Source organism: Setaria italica, chromosome I (assembly GCF_000263155.2).
Source record: "Setaria italica strain Yugu1 chromosome I, Setaria_italica_v2.0, whole genome shotgun sequence".
In the NCBI taxonomy this organism is placed as follows: Eukaryota; Viridiplantae; Streptophyta; class Magnoliopsida; order Poales; family Poaceae; genus Setaria; species Setaria italica.
The window spans coordinates 27,082,256-27,099,391 of NC_028450.1; the positions used below are offsets into that span (position 1 = coordinate 27,082,256).

General features: G+C 45.6%; 2 protein-coding genes across 2 annotated transcripts; both read left to right on the forward strand.

Annotated features, from left to right (window-relative positions):
* Positions 1–9,448: 9,448 nt before the first annotated feature.
* Positions 9,449–10,497, forward strand: LOC101771399. Its single transcript, XM_004954923.1, has 2 exons — positions 9,449–9,805; positions 9,910–10,497. Exons 1-2 carry the CDS (start codon positions 9,449–9,451, stop codon positions 10,495–10,497), a joined length of 945 nt encoding a protein of 314 aa, XP_004954980.1.
* A 2,565-nt stretch (positions 10,498–13,062) lies between these two features.
* LOC101770581 (transcription factor bHLH95) lies at positions 13,063–16,383 on the forward strand. Its single transcript, XM_004952645.2, has 3 exons — positions 13,063–13,516; positions 13,680–14,141; positions 15,992–16,383. Exons 1-3 carry the CDS (start codon positions 13,088–13,090, stop codon positions 16,070–16,072), a joined length of 972 nt encoding a protein of 323 aa, XP_004952702.1. The 5' UTR covers positions 13,063–13,087; the 3' UTR covers positions 16,073–16,383.
* Positions 16,384–17,136: the final 753 nt, after the last annotated feature.

Here is a 17,136-nt window from a genome sequence, read left to right on the forward strand (position 1 = left end):
GGCTATGGCAGGAGCAATTGCTTATGTATTTCCAAATACAAGCCACCGTCTTTGTTTGTGGCACATTTGCTTAAATGCCGCTAAACATCTTAGTCATGAAATTCATGAGGCGGATAATAAAGGTAACAAGTTACTAACAGATTTCAAAAATTGTGTTTACGAAAACAGGTCAGAGACTTATTTCTTAGAGAAATGGCAAGAACTGTTGGCTAAATACAATCTTAAGAATAACTCTTGGATGGCAAACCTATATGCTTTCAGGACAAAATGGGCTGCAGTATATCGTGACTCTTTTACAGCAGACATGAACTCAACCCAGAGGAGTGAAGGTATGAATAATGTTTTCAAGAAACGATTTCGTAGGAGACTTGGTCTTTCGGAACTCCTTGTAGAATGTGAGAAGGTTGCAGTTAGTCTCCGAGCAAATGAGTTGGAAGCTGATTTTCAGTCACGCCGAAAGAATCCGGTTCCATATATTCCAAATCTACCAATGTTGAATACTGCAGCTGAATCATATACAAGGCGAATGTATTCGGAGTTTGAGGAAGAATTTAAGAGACAATTTACATTGACTTGTGATTTGTTGGAAGCTGTGAGGACAAACTTGACATTCTTTGTTAAATATATGGAGTCTGACCGTGGAGCAACGGTAGTATTGAACACTGAAGATTCCACCATTACATGCTCTTGTCGGATGTTTGAATCCATAGGTATGTGTACTATTTACATTTAGATTTATACATTGTAAGCTGTATGTAATATATGTAGTAATTGGCAACTATATCTTACAGGTCTATTGTGCAAGCATGCTCTCAGAGTCCTCAATACAAATAGAGTATACAATTTGCCATCGCAATATATATTGCCTAGATGGACAAAATACGCGAAAACTGGATTTTATATTGAGAAAAAAAGAACTGAGAAAGGAGATTTGAAGACACAGGCAGCACTTATATCTCGACAGGCCACATCTCTTGCACTGAAGTGTTCGCCATCACAAGAACTGCTTGATAAATTGCAGAAAGCCATACATAACTTGAACCTGGAAGCGGATACTTATCTAAGTGAGATGCATGAAAAATCCAACGAGGTTCCTCCAATTCCAAATGAAAGTGTCCAGCAACCATTAAATAGTGTGATATCATTTAGAATTCCTGAAGTAATAAAAGGACCAAAGAATACACGTTTCAAAAATGTTGTTGAAAAGAAGTCAGGAAAGAAGAAGAAGAAGGGTGGTCAGAAAAAAGGTACTCACCTGGCCACTACCTTTTGCTTATGTCTATAATGTTTTAAATATTGTATTATCATATATATATATATTCATTGTAGATGAAGATCAGGGAAATAATGATGTCCAAACAAGAGATGAACATGCTGAAACAAACCAATTAACCGTAAGACATTTACCTATTTTCCAAAAATTTCCCTTACAAACATGATTTTTGAACTCTTTCTTATTCTATGACAGGATTTTAATGTTGGGCCATCTTCAGCCATGGATGCTCCTTTTGTGCAAGCTGGATACGCTATCACCACAATGCCATAATTCAATTTACTTGTTGATCCTTCTACAATGGTTGCTCCATACATACCAGGAGGATACACAAATCTCTTAATGGGAGTTGATCAAGATGCTACACTGCAAACTGCTGTCAGAAAGTTACATTTTGATGGAGTGCGAGAAAAATAAATCTATGTAACATTGTTGCTTTGCTGTTAGAAAGTCTCTTTTGGTCTCCTTTGAATCTATGTAACTTTGTTGCTTTGCTGTTAGAAAGTCTCTTTTGCTCTGAATAGGAGCTTTTTAGAACAATGCATTCAGAGAAACAATGAGATTCTTAAGACATCCATTCCACTGCTGATTTCAAAACATCCAAATATATTTCAGATAAAAATCACATTTTACAAGTATCAATGAACTCTTTACTGATACATCCTTCAACAGCATAAATGAAAGGCACCAAATTGTTCATAGTTCCTGTCAAACTGCTATTGTCTCAAAAAAAAAGATCAACTCTAAACTGATACAATTGTTTACACGGATTCAACTCTTTCCTATCAAAAAATCTTGTTCACCATCCTATCTTCCGGATGCCTTGCTTCTTGCCGAAATAAGCCATAAACCCATGTAGTCTACTGATGCTCCCCCAGAAGGCCAGAAACATCTTGTAGTGATGCTGGGCAGCCATACTGCAGCATTTTTGAAGGGAGCCATGCTTCACGCCTTCACTGTATTTTCCCTTCACTGTAATTCTGTAAAACAGTCATGATTCATGGAAAAATCATTTGGGAAATCCGGATCAAACAGGGACATTACACATCATCATATTGTTCCAGCAAAAAACTAATAACAGTCATACTGCAGCACATTCAGAGTTGCTACAAATCGTATATTCAAAGGAGTACGGCATCTCATCTTCTAGTTACTGCAAAACATGAATCAAAGACAAATTTCAGACCCAATTTTTCTTCAGTTCTGGAAAAAATTCAGATCTACATTCAGACTAAATTCCCAATGCCACGTACCTGGCAAAAGCACGGCATCGGACGGCGACGACGTAGGCCAGCAGACTGTCGCGGAGGGCACCCGGGTATAAGGTCCAAGCGGCGGCGAATCGACGGCATAGGCAGCGGGCGAATCGACGGCATAGGCGGCGCACACAGCAAGGGTGCTCGGGGAAGAGGCGCGGCCACGGCGTAGCCAGCACCGGGCGCGGCTAGATCCAGATGGCGGCCATGGCGCTTGGGGAAGAGGCACGGCCAGGTCGGACGGCGGCGCAGGTCGCACGCGAGGCGGCGGCGGCATCGTAGGAGAGAGTCGTGATGTGGACAAATGCGGACTCTTCCCCGATGGAAAGAGAAGCCAAGCCGGGACATCCTCGATGCTGAACGAGCCGCTAACTCCACGGACGGCCACGCTCGATTCCAGGACCGTCTGATGCAGCGCGTCTCCACGCGTCCTTCATCCAGGGAGGGAGCTCATGGTGGACGCAATGAGCCCAGGGTCCATCCAATTTTTTTCCGTGTGGGGGGACGGGAGCTGCAGGCGCGGGAGCGTGCGGGGCAGGGTGGTGATCATGTTGTGCAGGGGGGTTGCTCAAAACTAGGGGCGTGCACCGGAGGTGGCGGTGGTGGTGGTGGAGCCGGTCCGAAGAATGGAACCCAATCACTGTTGGCGTCGAATTGTTGCTCGCGCGGCCAGACAGCCAGGACACTCTGGCGGAGGACGATGCCGCGGCCACTGGGAGTGGGGACGCCGATGCGGCTTGGGACGTGTGGATGCTGAAGCTCGATGACGAAACGTAGGCAGGAGCGGTTGAAGCTAGGCAGGCAAAATGGATCGATCTCCACCACCGATCCGACGCACTGGTAGATGTCCCTGATCTTCTCCGGCACCCAAGCGGGTTCACGGAGGAAGCGGTCATCCATATCTTCCACCCGTTCCAGGTGCACGACTGCACCATGAAGGTGGATGGGTTGTGCCGCCATTGCGGCTTCACGTGCGGGCGTGCTGCCGAAGTGCAGCAGCGCAACGCCGCGGGATGAAGGCAGCAACTGGAAGCAGAGGTGGGGCGCCGCCACATTGAACGCAGAGTGGATGAGAGGTGTCGGGTTGACTGCAGCTTCAGGTGGTTCCACCTCCACGAACGCGAACCGAGAGGCATTGCTCCCAGTCACCTTCACCAACCCATATCTCGAGGTAGTTCGGACCCCCAACGAGGTCATCGCTATCGACCGACTCGACATCCACAGAGGTAGCATCGGCCGAGTCCGTCAACTCCTGGACCAAGCCCTCCTCCGAGTCCGCCGACGTTGGGGCGGCAACGCGAGGCGTGGGGGCAGCGTGGACGTGCGTCGAGGGGGTCAACCATGGGGAACGGCTTGGGGCACGCATACTCACAGGCGAGGGGGCACGATGGAGTGGGTAGCCGCCACCCACCATACGGATGTCACGAGCTTTGGGGATGTCGCGGCGCGAGGTAGTGGTGTCGGCGCGCGTGGGTGTTTTGGCGGGGGCTTTTCCAGTGTTCAAAGGTTCACGGAAAAGACCCCGAAGAAGAAAGGTCCTTCTTCCGGAGCATCGGCTGCCACCTTGTTGGGGAGTTGTTGGGGGACCACGGGGCCCTGGCTTGACGAGGCGAGCATGCGGAGCGGGTCGAACGCCGTGGTAAACGGCGGCAGGTTCAGAGGCATGGGCGGCGGCGGCGGGGTGGTGGATGGGGGTGGCGAGGCACGTGGTGCGAAGGGGACAACGTTGAGCAGGACGCAGGTGGCCAGGACCGGGATGGTGGGGTGGCGGCGAGGGTGTGGTGTTTGCTCGCGAGGGAAGGCCATGGGGCACGCGTAGCCACGGTGGCCGGTCTGGTGGCACAGACGGCAGCGAACAGGATTGCCAGTCGCGGACCTGGTGATCACGGCCAAGGCAACGATGGCAGCCTGGGTCCTGGAGAGGGATGGGCCTTGGCGGGGGTGCTGCAGTCTGGGGTGAAGGAAGTGCTGGCGAGAGCGCGGCCAGGAGATAAGAGTTGCCAGTGGGCAGATGGGGCGCAGTGAAGGTTGACGGGATTGCAGCAGTACGAGGTGCCACGTGAGGTTAGCGGCTATGCGTGTTCGCTCTGGTAGCGTCATGTCGCGACAGGGGAGCAGTCCCGGGTCAGCGCTCAGAGTGAAGTCCAAATTGTTGCATATCTCCCTCTGGTGCCCTAGTATAGTTTTGCGAAGCACTTTTGCCGAGCTGTCAGGGCAACTATGTCCTCGAGCTGCACGCTCGTTCAGAGTCGCAGGCGCCGGTTGTTGGGCCAGAGTAACTGCTTCCTCTTCGTCACAAAGCATGGCCGTCATTGCCATGGTTTGCTCTTCGGACTGGTGTAGGCGGAAGGTATAGCGGTTAAACTCGAGATGCCCATGCACAATGAGAAAGTTGACAACCGAGAGTGAGCAAAGCTTCGCGCAAAACACGCCCAAAGAAATGGCGAGTGCACGGATGAGCGCCGGGGGTGCAGTGAGGAGATGGGACAGAACAGACGACATATACGAAACGGTGAACCTGGATGCAAGGAAGGGGGGGTGATCCAGAGGTAGGCGAAAGAGGAATAGGGGAAGGCACCTGGCGCGGCGATACAGTGGAAATCCCGGAGAAGAAGGTCTTGCAGGTGGGCTCCCAGCCGGTCGGCGGCATCGTCGGCGGCAGCTTTGGCGGACGCGAGCAGCATTCGGGTGCGTGTCGTCAGCGGAGCACAGCGGCAGCGACAGCGGATGGGACGGGTGGGTGGGTGCGGTAAGGCGGCGCCGGCGTGCGGTGCGCCAGTGCCGGGGGCGCTCCACTCGCGAGGTGCGGGGGGCGCCATCCAGTTGGCACCAGATCTTGCCACGCAGACAATAAGATAATTGCAGGGTGGCAAATGCTCTATCATTTGGTGCCTATCTACACACTCGATGGTGCACTGATATCTGTGCCAACCAAACCCATCAAAAATATTCTCTCCAACCATCCTACGCACACATAAGGGAATTGGACGGCCACGACCTATGAGATGTCTGTGAGTTTATCACGGTCATTAGGTCACCATCGTAGATTCACCACCCAAACGGCTAGATGTGTCTTATCCCTCTCTCAAAGATCGGATGGATACTTGGATGTGCATTCCGTCAAGTAGAACAGCGAAAAGGGCATATGAAAAGCTGCTGAAATAGGCAAAAAAAAAACAACAATAAATGATGTCCTTATCACACCACTGCTAGTTTCTCAAGCTTTTGCCTTGCCCCCATGGATAACCCTTAGCTTAGGCTATAGAAGGCTTAGAAGGCGTTTGGTTCGCGTAAATGTAACGTAAATAGATTACGGGTGTTAAGCAATACCCATACACCCATTTGTTTCAACCTCCTCCGCAATCCGATTACCCGCAATCCGATTACCCGCAGTTTCCATCCGTTTACAGGGCTCCCTCCCCGGTATCCCGCGATACCGCTCCCCTCGTCTCCCCCGTCTGTCCCGGACACTCAATACCCCCGTCTGCCCCGGAAACTCCCCGCGTACTCGATACTCCCGTCGCCCCCATCTCGCACCGGGGAGCCGCCGGTGGCCTGTCCTCCGTCTCCCGAACATCGGCGGTGGCTGCTCCCCTCGTCGCCGGTACAAAGGTGTTGAGATCTTCCTCCCTTTCCCATCCTTCTCTCAAATCCTCTTCTCTTCTAACTCTAGATCTGTTTCTTTGCAAGGCAGCGGAGGACGGGCCTGCGGCTCTTCTGCCCCCAGTCCCCCCCACCCTCCGGCCCTCCTAAAGCCACAAACTCTAGCACCAGATCGCACCACGGATTGTTCGGTCCCTGGAAGAAGATTGGGGGAAGCGGGAAGGGAGCGAGCTCGGCCAGGATAGTTGCAGGTATCCCTATTTTACATTTTCTCTCGGCTCATAGGGGAGATTATTACGCGCGATTATTTCTACTTGTCTTTGTTCCTAGTCTCTCGAAATTTCTGTGCGCTTCCCAATCCCTTGGGGATTTTGCGAATTCTTGTGCCGTTCTTCTTGCGATTTTTTTCTCAGACCTTTTCTTTTCCTGTTTCGCGAATTCTTGTGCGCACGTCCATGCCGTCCTGTGTGCGTGCGCGCGTGTGTGTAGGGTACAATTTGTTAGTAGAATTGTTGATAGGAATATGATAAAATAGCCCTCGAATATGCATACGCTGATTACTCATTTCTTTTTTGCCTTTGATTCTTCAGTTTTACCAGAGGAGGGAGGACCATCGTGGGACGCAATTCCAGAGGACCAGCAGATACTACGAGGTACATATTTCTGGGCCATTCGTTTTGACTCGTGGGATGATCTCCTGCATGATTTCATACATAATTTGTGTGTGTGTGGCACTGCTTTTGAAAATCCGAGAACCGTTAACCTTAGTCTTGCCTCTTATGCAAAAGTTTAATAGAGATGACTTCATATGTGCCATTTCATAGTTAATCATTCAGACAGAGAACGGTTTACTTCAGAATAATAAGAAGCAGAGTGAAGGATGTAGTGATATACTGTTCTGTTTTCTAGAATAGTTGCTATGATCAATTCTAGTAGTTATCTTAGCAGACGAAAAATCCTAGCTTCTTCAGTTAATTTAAAGGTGCAATTTCCAAAATTGCAGTTACATTATGATGGTTTGTGTTCTCTTAGAACACATATTTACGATTCTCTGGATTTATTAACAGGATTGCACTAGGTTTTCTACAAATCCCTAATTGTGTCAAGTTTAGAAAATTGACCATTATGAGGTGTCTAATGAACAAAGACCTGAATCAACTAGAGACATAAGCAACAGCCAGTACCGAGTACTAACAAAAAATGCTACTATTTCTTTCGGCAGCAATGCATTTATCTTGGCATGTATTCTTGCTAAAGTTCAGTGTATTCTTAGGCTACATGTCAATTATTTGTTTGGAGATCAAAAGTGTAAACCACATAAAGATAGAGGATTTGTTTTCCTGAACTTTGTTAGGAATTCCATGCTTTTCACAAGATAAATTTTAGCCTCTGTTATCAATAATGCATTAAGTGCATCTATGGTTGCTCATTTGCTCTTTGCTAATGCTATAGTGTCGTACAGACAACTGACTGCATTTCTGGTTTGATGAGGTCATATTATCAGTTCTTTAAAATTTCTTTGTCTGCAGCTAGTAGTAGTAGGCCTTGTCACCAGTGCACTGAACTCTTCAAATCTATTTAGGGATTGACCTAGCTCTTATTGGTAAACTACTAGTATAAGTGCATGCATAGTAATCTGGTTTATGTTTTTCTTGTTCGCTTATCATTTCTTTGATCCAGTATTTCATGATTTTAAATAATACAGTGTACTTACACCTATGGAATGAACCTTTCTGAAACATTCTTTCAACCCAGATTATTGTATTGTATATCGTTTGGACTTTGGAAAAAAAAGCATTAAGGACAACAGCTATTTGTATTCACTTATCTGGAGCCATTTATAGGTGTACATAGATGTGTTGCTTACTCTGGACTTGTTGTGTACAGCAATATGGCTCGCCTTCCTTTATCCACAAGAACCCGAAGAAGGAACATGGCCCTTAGAAATATGATGACTTCCATCATTGTTATTTACTACTATATGTGGTCACTCCTTGCAATGGCATATAAAAGGAGATGTTTAAAAATTGAACAAAGGATAAAAAACATAGAACAAAGGAATGTGCGGTTGAGCAACCTTATTCGCAATAGTGATGCTGCTTGTATCAGCCAGCTTCGGATGGACAGGAGAACATTTTACACTTTGTGTGAAATGCTTAGTGATGTTGGTGGGTTGAAAGCAACACGGAATATGTCTCTAGAGGAGATAGTGGCTCAATTCCTATACACACTATCCCATCATTTGAAGAATTCAACAATAAAAGAATTTTTCTTTCGAAGTGGTGAGACAGTTAGTAGACAGTTCAACTTATGTCTTGTAGCTGTTTTAAAGTTGCACCACTTGCTACTTAAGGCCCCTGAACCTATACCGGAGAATAGCACGGATGGTAAATGGAAATATTTTAAAGTAAATGACTTATCAAATAGTTTTTAGTTTTAAGAAAAAATCCTAATTAAAGTAGTTTTGTGACCTTCTTTTATTTGTTGTGTCTTTTATTTCTAGAATTGTTTGGGCGCTTTAGATGGAACTCATATCAAGGTAACAGTTCCAACTAGATTGAAAGGAAGATATAGGTCAAGAAAAGGAGACATTGTGACAAATGTTCTCGGTGTTTGTGCTCCTAACATGCAATTAATATATATATTACCTGGATGGGAGGGCTCAGCACATGATGGGCGTGTGCTTCGAGATGCTATTTCAAGGCCAAATGGGTTGCATGTTCTTCAAGGGTGTTACTACCTTATTGATGCTGGTTATGCAAATGCAAATGGATTTCTAGCTCCATACCGAGGTCAAAGGTATCACTTGGGTGGTTGGACTGCACAAAATCCACCACACAGTACGGAGGAATATTTTAATATGAGGCATGCTAGAGCAAGAAATATCATTGAGAGGTGTTTTGGAAGGCTTAAGGGTCGATGGGGAATTTTGAGATCACCATCGTATTTTCCTATAAAGACTCAATGCCGAATAATAATGGCTTGTGCCCTTTTGCACAATTTAATTTTGCAAAGAATGTCTGTTGATCCAATGGAAATGGAGGAGGATGACTCATCAGGGGAATCATCAGGGGAAATTACAGAGGGGGAAATGAGTGAACCAGAATTTATCACGTGTGTGTCGACATCTAATGAGTGGACTAATTATCGAGATGTTCTCGCTCAAGGGTTGTATAATAATTATAGGGCTTCTGTTTCTCATTGAGGTTTGCTTTTTTGTTTCTATTTACTAAGTTTAAAGCTTCTGTTTTTATTTTCAGTTTACTTGTAGATTTTTTTTACAATCCCTTCTAACGTGTTATCCTTTTGTGCAGCTATGGATTTATCTGAGAGCTCAACAACAATAATCCGTGGCAGGGGAAAGAATAAAAGGAAGTGGACTGTTGCCGAGGATGATGAATTGGTTAAAGCCTTGTATGAGATATCTTTGGACCCAAGGTGGAAGGGCGAGGGAGGCTTTAAGAATGGATATTGTTCAGTGCTTGAGACTCATCTGGCTGAAAAGTTACCTAACTGTGGAATATCTGCTGTTCCCCACATTGAGTCAAGAGTAAGGCACTTTAGAACAAAGTTCGGGGCACTGGAGGTAATGCTTAACAAAAGTGGCTTCAACTGGGATGAGAATAGAAAGATGCTTCAATGTGAAAAAACACAATATGAAGCACATTGTAAGGTATGTCTAAACTTTACTTCAATGTAGGTATTTCATTTCAACTTGCAATGCAACATTCTGTGTCGATTGCCAAGGTTGAGAAACACTAGTGCATTCCTTTGCAGTATCATCCTGAAGCGAAGGGCCTATATGGTGTTGCTTTCCCTTATTATGATTCATTGGCTGCCGTATATGGGAGTGACATAGCTACTGGTGAAGGTGCAGAAGGGCTTAGCGAAGCAGTTGAAAATATAGAGAAAGAACTTGCAGTTGAAGGTGGTAACCATCAAGAGGAGGAGGATAGAATGTCTAGAGAAACCCCTAGACGCTCTACTGACTCAGCTTCATCAAGCTTGAAGAGGCGGAAGACAGATAGGAAGGGAAAGGATCATGTATCTGCAACATCAAGTGACCCTATTTTGGACATGTTACATGAAGTTCAAGGTGATCTAAAGGGTGTGTCTACAAATATTGGGAAAATGGCAGCAGTGATGGAACGTGAGGTCGCTGTTCAAGAGAAAAATTCTAAAGAGGATCATCAACAGAAGTTAAGAGAAAAGGCTACAGCAGAGCTGCGCAAGCTTGGGTTCACAGGGAGCGAACAAGTCAAAGCTGCTAGTGTGTTTGTGAGAATTCCAGATCAAATGAGCATGCTGTTAACGTTGGATGAGACACTGAGGAGAGAATTTATCCTAAACATGCTTGGTATGTGACACTATGCTATTTTATTTCAACTGTTTATTTACTTCCATACATCAGATGCTAATTTGTGTAGTATTCTGCTAGTGTTGGCTATTTTTAAACTCTCCTTTGCAGCTTCAATCTGCTTGAGTTTTTTGGTTTTGTAGAGCAGGAGGATGGCATTGGCAAGTTAAATTCGTTCATTGAACTTTTTAGTACCGCTAGATTGGTGTACTTAGAATTGTTAAATTACAGGTCAAAGGAATGATACATGCATGATAGAATCCATGCTGCTCAACACTTAATTTATCTAGGGGTTGCTTGTTTATATTGGATTTATTGACATACTTGTCATCGTTTCATTACTGCCTTAGAGATATAAGCGTTATTACGTCTCGAGAAGAATTAGTATAGAGCTTCAGTTTTTGATCATGGGATGCGGCTCAGCCTTTTTGTGCGTTTTTCTCTGGCATGTTAATAGGAAATGGCTCTGCCTCAGTTGGTGTACACTATTGTTATATAGTCCAACCTCATCAAAATAAGTATCTTACGTGTGTCGTACATATTGTCACATCTGGTACTACAATTATCTTTCTTTTATCTACCCATATCCCTGTGCACATAACATGCAGTCCTGATGTCTCTCAAACGTGGACTAACTTGTGGCATGACCTATGATTTCTTTCCATATGAGAAAGGGATGGCATTGCATAGAAAGTATATGGCTCGTGGAGGCATAATGACACACATATATATGCACAAGGAATTGACTGCCACATACTGATATATAAAGGATCTCAGAAAAACTGTGTAGGTGCTCATCCTGAACCAAGAAACAATTTGTGTAACTAATTTTCAGAATTTGTGTTTATTTACTGCCATACCATACATCAGATGCTTGTTTTCCTAGAATTTGTGCAGCAAATCAATTATGTTCTTTAATTGGATACGTGGATTCCTTATCTATTGTGCAGCAAATCTTTGTCAAATCATTGTCTATTTTTCTTTCTATTCACTGATAGCTCATTACTTGTTCTGTTTTTTCTTTTGAAGAGGAAGAGAGAAGGAATAGGATAGAAGGTGGATCAAGATAGGGAGCTTGCATCTTTCCGAGTCTATATGATTAAACTATCCTGTGTGAGATGGAGGTGAACAACAAGTCCATAGGGAGTCATCTACTGCACAATGTGTGAGATGGAGGTGAACAACAAGTTCATAGGGAGTCAGTCAATTATTTAGCTTGGATGTTGAACTTCTATTTAGCCTGGATGTTGAACCTGTTATGTTGAACTTCTATTTAGCTTGGATGTTGAACTTCTATTTAGCCTGGATGTTGAACCTGGTTGTAGTTTCAATCTGTTCCATGTTGAGTTGCAGAAAATCGAATGAGCTTGCTCTCTGTGGGTTGAGCATTGAGTAAATTTGCAAACTACCTTGTGATACCTGAGTAGTGAACCAAATAGTTGTAACGTAATCCATTACCATTATCGCATCAAACCAAACAAAGGACGTAATCAGTGATTACACCACAAAACCAGCTGTAATCTGATTACGTTTCCCTTTGCGTTACCTGAGCCCCAACCAAACGCCTCCTAAGCTTGATTCTTGAATTGAAATGGAAACGCGAACATCAAGCTTCTTGTTACGCTCGGGGCCAAATGCACTTAGCTGTATCCGGCACTCATGAGGAGAACAGCGTCGCTTTTGCTTGTTGCCTGGTGAGACCTGCCAGATGTTTAGTGGGATAGCCAAAGGTGATGATGAGAAACAGCCGCGGGTCGCCGTGCGTGAAATGTTGCTTGCTCACTGTAAAGTTAGAACTGAATTTGTAATTTTGTATCCTTGCAGTTGCACAAGTAGCATCACTTTGCATGTCTGGAGTGGGCTCCTTTTTTTTTCTTCTTTTGTTGTTCTGTAGGGAAGAATGAGGACGTGGTTTTGCTTGGATTCATTCACACTGGTTTTTGGCAGTCAGTTACTAAAGTTCAGGGTGTATTTTTTTATGAATACATGGTAAGTTGGAAAGTTGGTACTAGATGAAAATGCTGACACGGCAACGTGAATGCTTTGTTAATAAGTCGAAGAATAGTTTTACAAACTTCAGGAAAAAGATATTTGGAAACTGCATCAGAAAAATTAGCTGAATCAACACATTCTGAGAATGATTTGGAAGTTCACGGAACTTTGGCAAGTAATAATTGAGTAGAGTACTAAATTTGAAAGTAAGTAGTAATTAAAAATGTAGAGTAACACTGTAAGGCAGCAATCATTGTTAATTTATCCAGTACCCAGTGAGCATTTGGAGTTGAGGTCATCATGCATAAAACACTCCATTTGACCGCATCTTTTTCTTGCTGTGTAAATTAAATGAGCAGGCTACAGTGGCTCCAATGGTTCTGCCAAATTACCGTGAAACAGCTAATCCACCAGGAGACGTTACACATCCTTTCGTACTGTAATTTGTCAGTTTTGCATACATCTCTGACCAGTGAAAAAAAATAAAAATCAGAAAACAACGTGTAGTTAATTTTACATCCTTACAAATAAAGGTGATGCCGTGTTCCTCTCCCAAAATCACATTTCGCCTCCCCTCCTCATCCAAAATTCTCCAACCTCCGTGCCATGGCTCAAGACAGTCCCCTTCACCACCAAGACAACGCCTCTTCCGACGAGCGCAGCATCACGCCTCCGGCAACCATGACATTCCTGGGTCCCGCTGAGAATGACAACGGTGGATCCAGGATTGATAGCCCGGTGGGCATGGATGCTAGCAAGGGGAAGGACGTCGTCCTGGATGATATCCAAGGTGGAGAGCATGGCTCGGCGAGCGGCGCCAAGGCCAACACCAACAGATCCAAAGGTAAGCACTCAGCAGCGGGCAAAGCTTCCACCAACACCGCCAAAGATGGCTTCCCCAAGGGTAAGGGCTCGTTGGCTGCTGACGAAGACGGCGACGTCAAAGCCCACATCGTAACAGAGCGAGAGCGCCGGAGGCGGATGAAGGACCTGTTCAGCAATCTGCACGCGCTCATGCCCCACATCCCAGACAAGGTGAGGCTCTCACATGGCACCATGCCACCATCTATCCATCGTGCGAGGATGGTATGTGTTAGCTAGCTTGGCTTGGAGCATGCAAACGCATGGCTAGCCAACTAGTCCGGGATAAGATTCACTCATGGCGTGGGCTATGTGATGTCATATCTTGTTCGAACAGGTCGACAAGGCGACTCTGGTGGGAGAGACGATCCACTTCATCAAGGCCCTAGAGAAGACCAAGGTCCAGCTTGAGAAGCAGAAGCAGGAACAGGTACTCGCACGGCAAGCCGCCGCTCAGGCCATGTCCTCCTTGTCGGTGATGCAGACCGCGCAAGGTATGGCCGCCATGTCGAATGGCTGGGGGCCTGTGCCGCAGCAACAGCCTCTTGCTGCGGTTGCGGCCGCAGCACCACCACCACCGCTCGCCGCGGCCACGGGGCCGGCTGGGTTCCAGACGTGGTCGGCACCGAACGTTGTGCTGAGCATCTCCGACGAGAAGGCAGTCATCAACCTGTGCCTGCCGCGGCACCCACGCATGCTAACGCTGGTGATGTCCGTGCTGAACAAGCACGGGATCGATGTGATCACGGCGCACGTCGCGGCCGAGGGTGCACGGAGCATGATTACCATCTATACCAGTGTAAGTAGCCTGCTCGATCTCGACCTTCCTCCTGGGTTTCATGTTTTGTGCTTGTCGCTAGATGTTGGGTTGGAGACATACTTGCAGCAGCTTATATGAGTGCAGGAATAGGATCTCACAGGTTATGGCCTGTAAACATGACCAATGGGGAATCAGTGGTACTAGGAATGGGCTCGTTTGGATAGGAGTTACTCAAAAAAATCGGTTTTGTTTTCTATTCTGATATGACGGAAGGGATTGGGTCTAATCCCCGCATATATGGGGAAAAGCAAATGGAATAATCCAATCGGTGGTATGCTAGTTTGACATTTTTTTCTGACTGAATCTTGCTAAACTAATCGAAAAATATAGTTAGGCCGCTCTATCCCATCTCATGATTTAACAAAGGATGTCAATTTCCCAAACGATTCACAAGTGTTGAGGGTACATAGTTCTTGTAACTGCAAGAAATTAGTGCATTACATCTCTATTTTGTCATGTTTTAATAGGAAAACGTGATCCAAATATGATCAAAGTGAATCTTACTAAACTAATAATCAAATAATACAGCAACTCTGCCTTTCTTATCTTAACCTTTTGACCATAGATGTTCGTTTGCAAATGGCTTGCACGAGTTGAGGTTGCATGGTCTTGGTAACCATAAGAAAATGGTACATTATAGATCTTTTTCCGCACTTTAATGGGGAAGGTGATCCAAATAACACTGAATCTCGCTAAACTAATCTATAGATTCGATTACTCCACCTTATTTGATCTCATCCTTTTGTCCAAAGATGTCGTTTTGCAAAAGTTGAATATTGCATGGTTTTGTAACCATAAGAGAATAGTACGTTAGAAGTATAGTTTTACCGCAGTGTTTATGTTTGGGAAACATGATGTTGGAGTAGACATAACAAACTATGCCACCCTACCATTAAGGTCTGAAAAAATCCTAGTGTGCTAGAAGTTTTTTTTTTTTAACATCGCCTGAGTGCACATACCAGTTTTTTACTTTATACGAATTTTTAGGTGACTAGCTTTATGATTAAATCCTTGTTGTTACACAGAAATGCTATTAACTTATCCAGTTAATGCACATGTCCATATAGCTACTAACAGAGTTCAGAATTTATCAAGAGGTTTGTTTTCTTGGTACTGATTTATAAGTGTATAGTGCACTATCTCGAATAGTCATTCAGTGACCAAGAGTCCTTGCTTGCTACTTGAATCATGTACTGTCACACAATTCCAGGTTTCCACCAAAGATAAGTTTGCACGTGGTAGCTTTATCCCCCTAGCAGCAACAAGCATGAAGCATGCACATATCCAAACCCAGTATCTAGAAATCATAAGTTAAGCAACAATATCTACATTACACAGGCCGTTGATAAAAAAGGCTTGAGATCGCTTATCATCTTAGTGTTGTGGGAGGTATGGAAAGAGTGCAATGCGCGGGTTTTCCGCCATCAGGAACAACCCCTCCCTCGCTTAGTGGCCCGGATAAAGGACGAGACAATCACATAGGCGGCGGCAAGTGCTAAGCACCTGGAGCGGTTCCTTGACGCCGCAAGGTGTAGTTGAGTGTACTTAGGAGTTTCAAGCTGCTAGCCATGTTCATAGTGTACAACGTGTAAAGTTTCCTATCTTGTTACGCCCATCGGGCATTCTTCTCTATTAATAAAGCAATAGCTATCCTGCTGGCTCATTTTAAAAAAAACAAAATCTACATTAAATACTTTTACCTAACAAAAGTATTTTCAGCAGAATCTTCTCTTACGTAAGTAATATATGCATCATATGGCCCGACTTTATCTGCATCATCTAAAACTTTATGCCAGCAAAACTAACATTCATTTTTTTTCACAAAATAGGTGAATGGAGGTGAGAACCCTTCCGCGGAGGACATATACAAGTTGGCCGTGTCGGAGATCATGGTCTGGCTCTCCAGCTAGGCCGGCTCGCCCGTCCAGGCCTCAACGGCGTCTCAAGCTGCGCTACCTCCTGTCGACCTGCTCAGCTTGCAGCCTCTCCGGACTGGAGCGGTCGGAGTTACCTACCTTGTTTAATTAATTTGCATTCTCCATTTGAAGGTTTGCGTGTGTCTTGTCTGGTCAGGTCAGGTCCAACTGAGAACTCAGAACCGTGCTTGTGTGCGTATGTCGTTGAAGCTCCTTGACAGTGTTCGTCGTGTCATGTCTTAAGTATCGTACCGCCGTCTTTTGAATTGCTCGAGTGTTTTAATTCTGGACCATTTGCTTGTTTAGATTGGTGTTGCTGTTCTTCCTTTTTTTTATCGTTTGATGTTGCTGCTTTTTTGTTGTTGATCGTTTGGTGTTGCTGCTCTGGTTATAATGTGGTGCGCAGCTTGATGGATATGATGTGATTCTGTGTTTAAGTGACTCCGGTAGCCCAGTGTGGCCAGTCCTCTGGGTTGGGCTGGCATTTGGAAAGGCCTTTTGGTCGACGCTATTGCTGGTTTTGGTATTTGTGAAGCGTTCCAAAGCCCATGAGATGGTCCAAGCCCACTTGAGCCGGTTTGAATAATGCCGCCTTTGCCTTCCGATGGGAAGAAAGAAACTCGTGATGGCTGCTAGTGCAAGACCGTTAAAGAATTTGAGCTTGTGATGGGGGTCGGGTCGATCCTCCTTGTCCATCGTCTCCGTGGTCATGTGCTGCCAGCTACGGCCTTGGCTGTCACCTGGATCGGCTCATGTGGCGGCCACCGGACCGATCGAATTCTAGAACTGAGTCCTCTCACACGCCCGCCCGCCCGCATGTGCTTCCCTCCCATCTCCCAATCCCAATCCACCCACGGATCAAGCCGCCCGTCCGTCGCCACTCGGGGGGGTCAAGACCCGAGAGGAATGAACACTGTGCCGCACATGGGGCAAACAAAAGAAGGCGAGAAAAGTAAGGGCGGGGCACGAGGGCTTATCCAACCAATGCCCCCGCGCATCGCATCAGATCGATCGGTCGTTGCGTGGCATGGCGCACACTGGCAGCAGCAGAGCTCTGG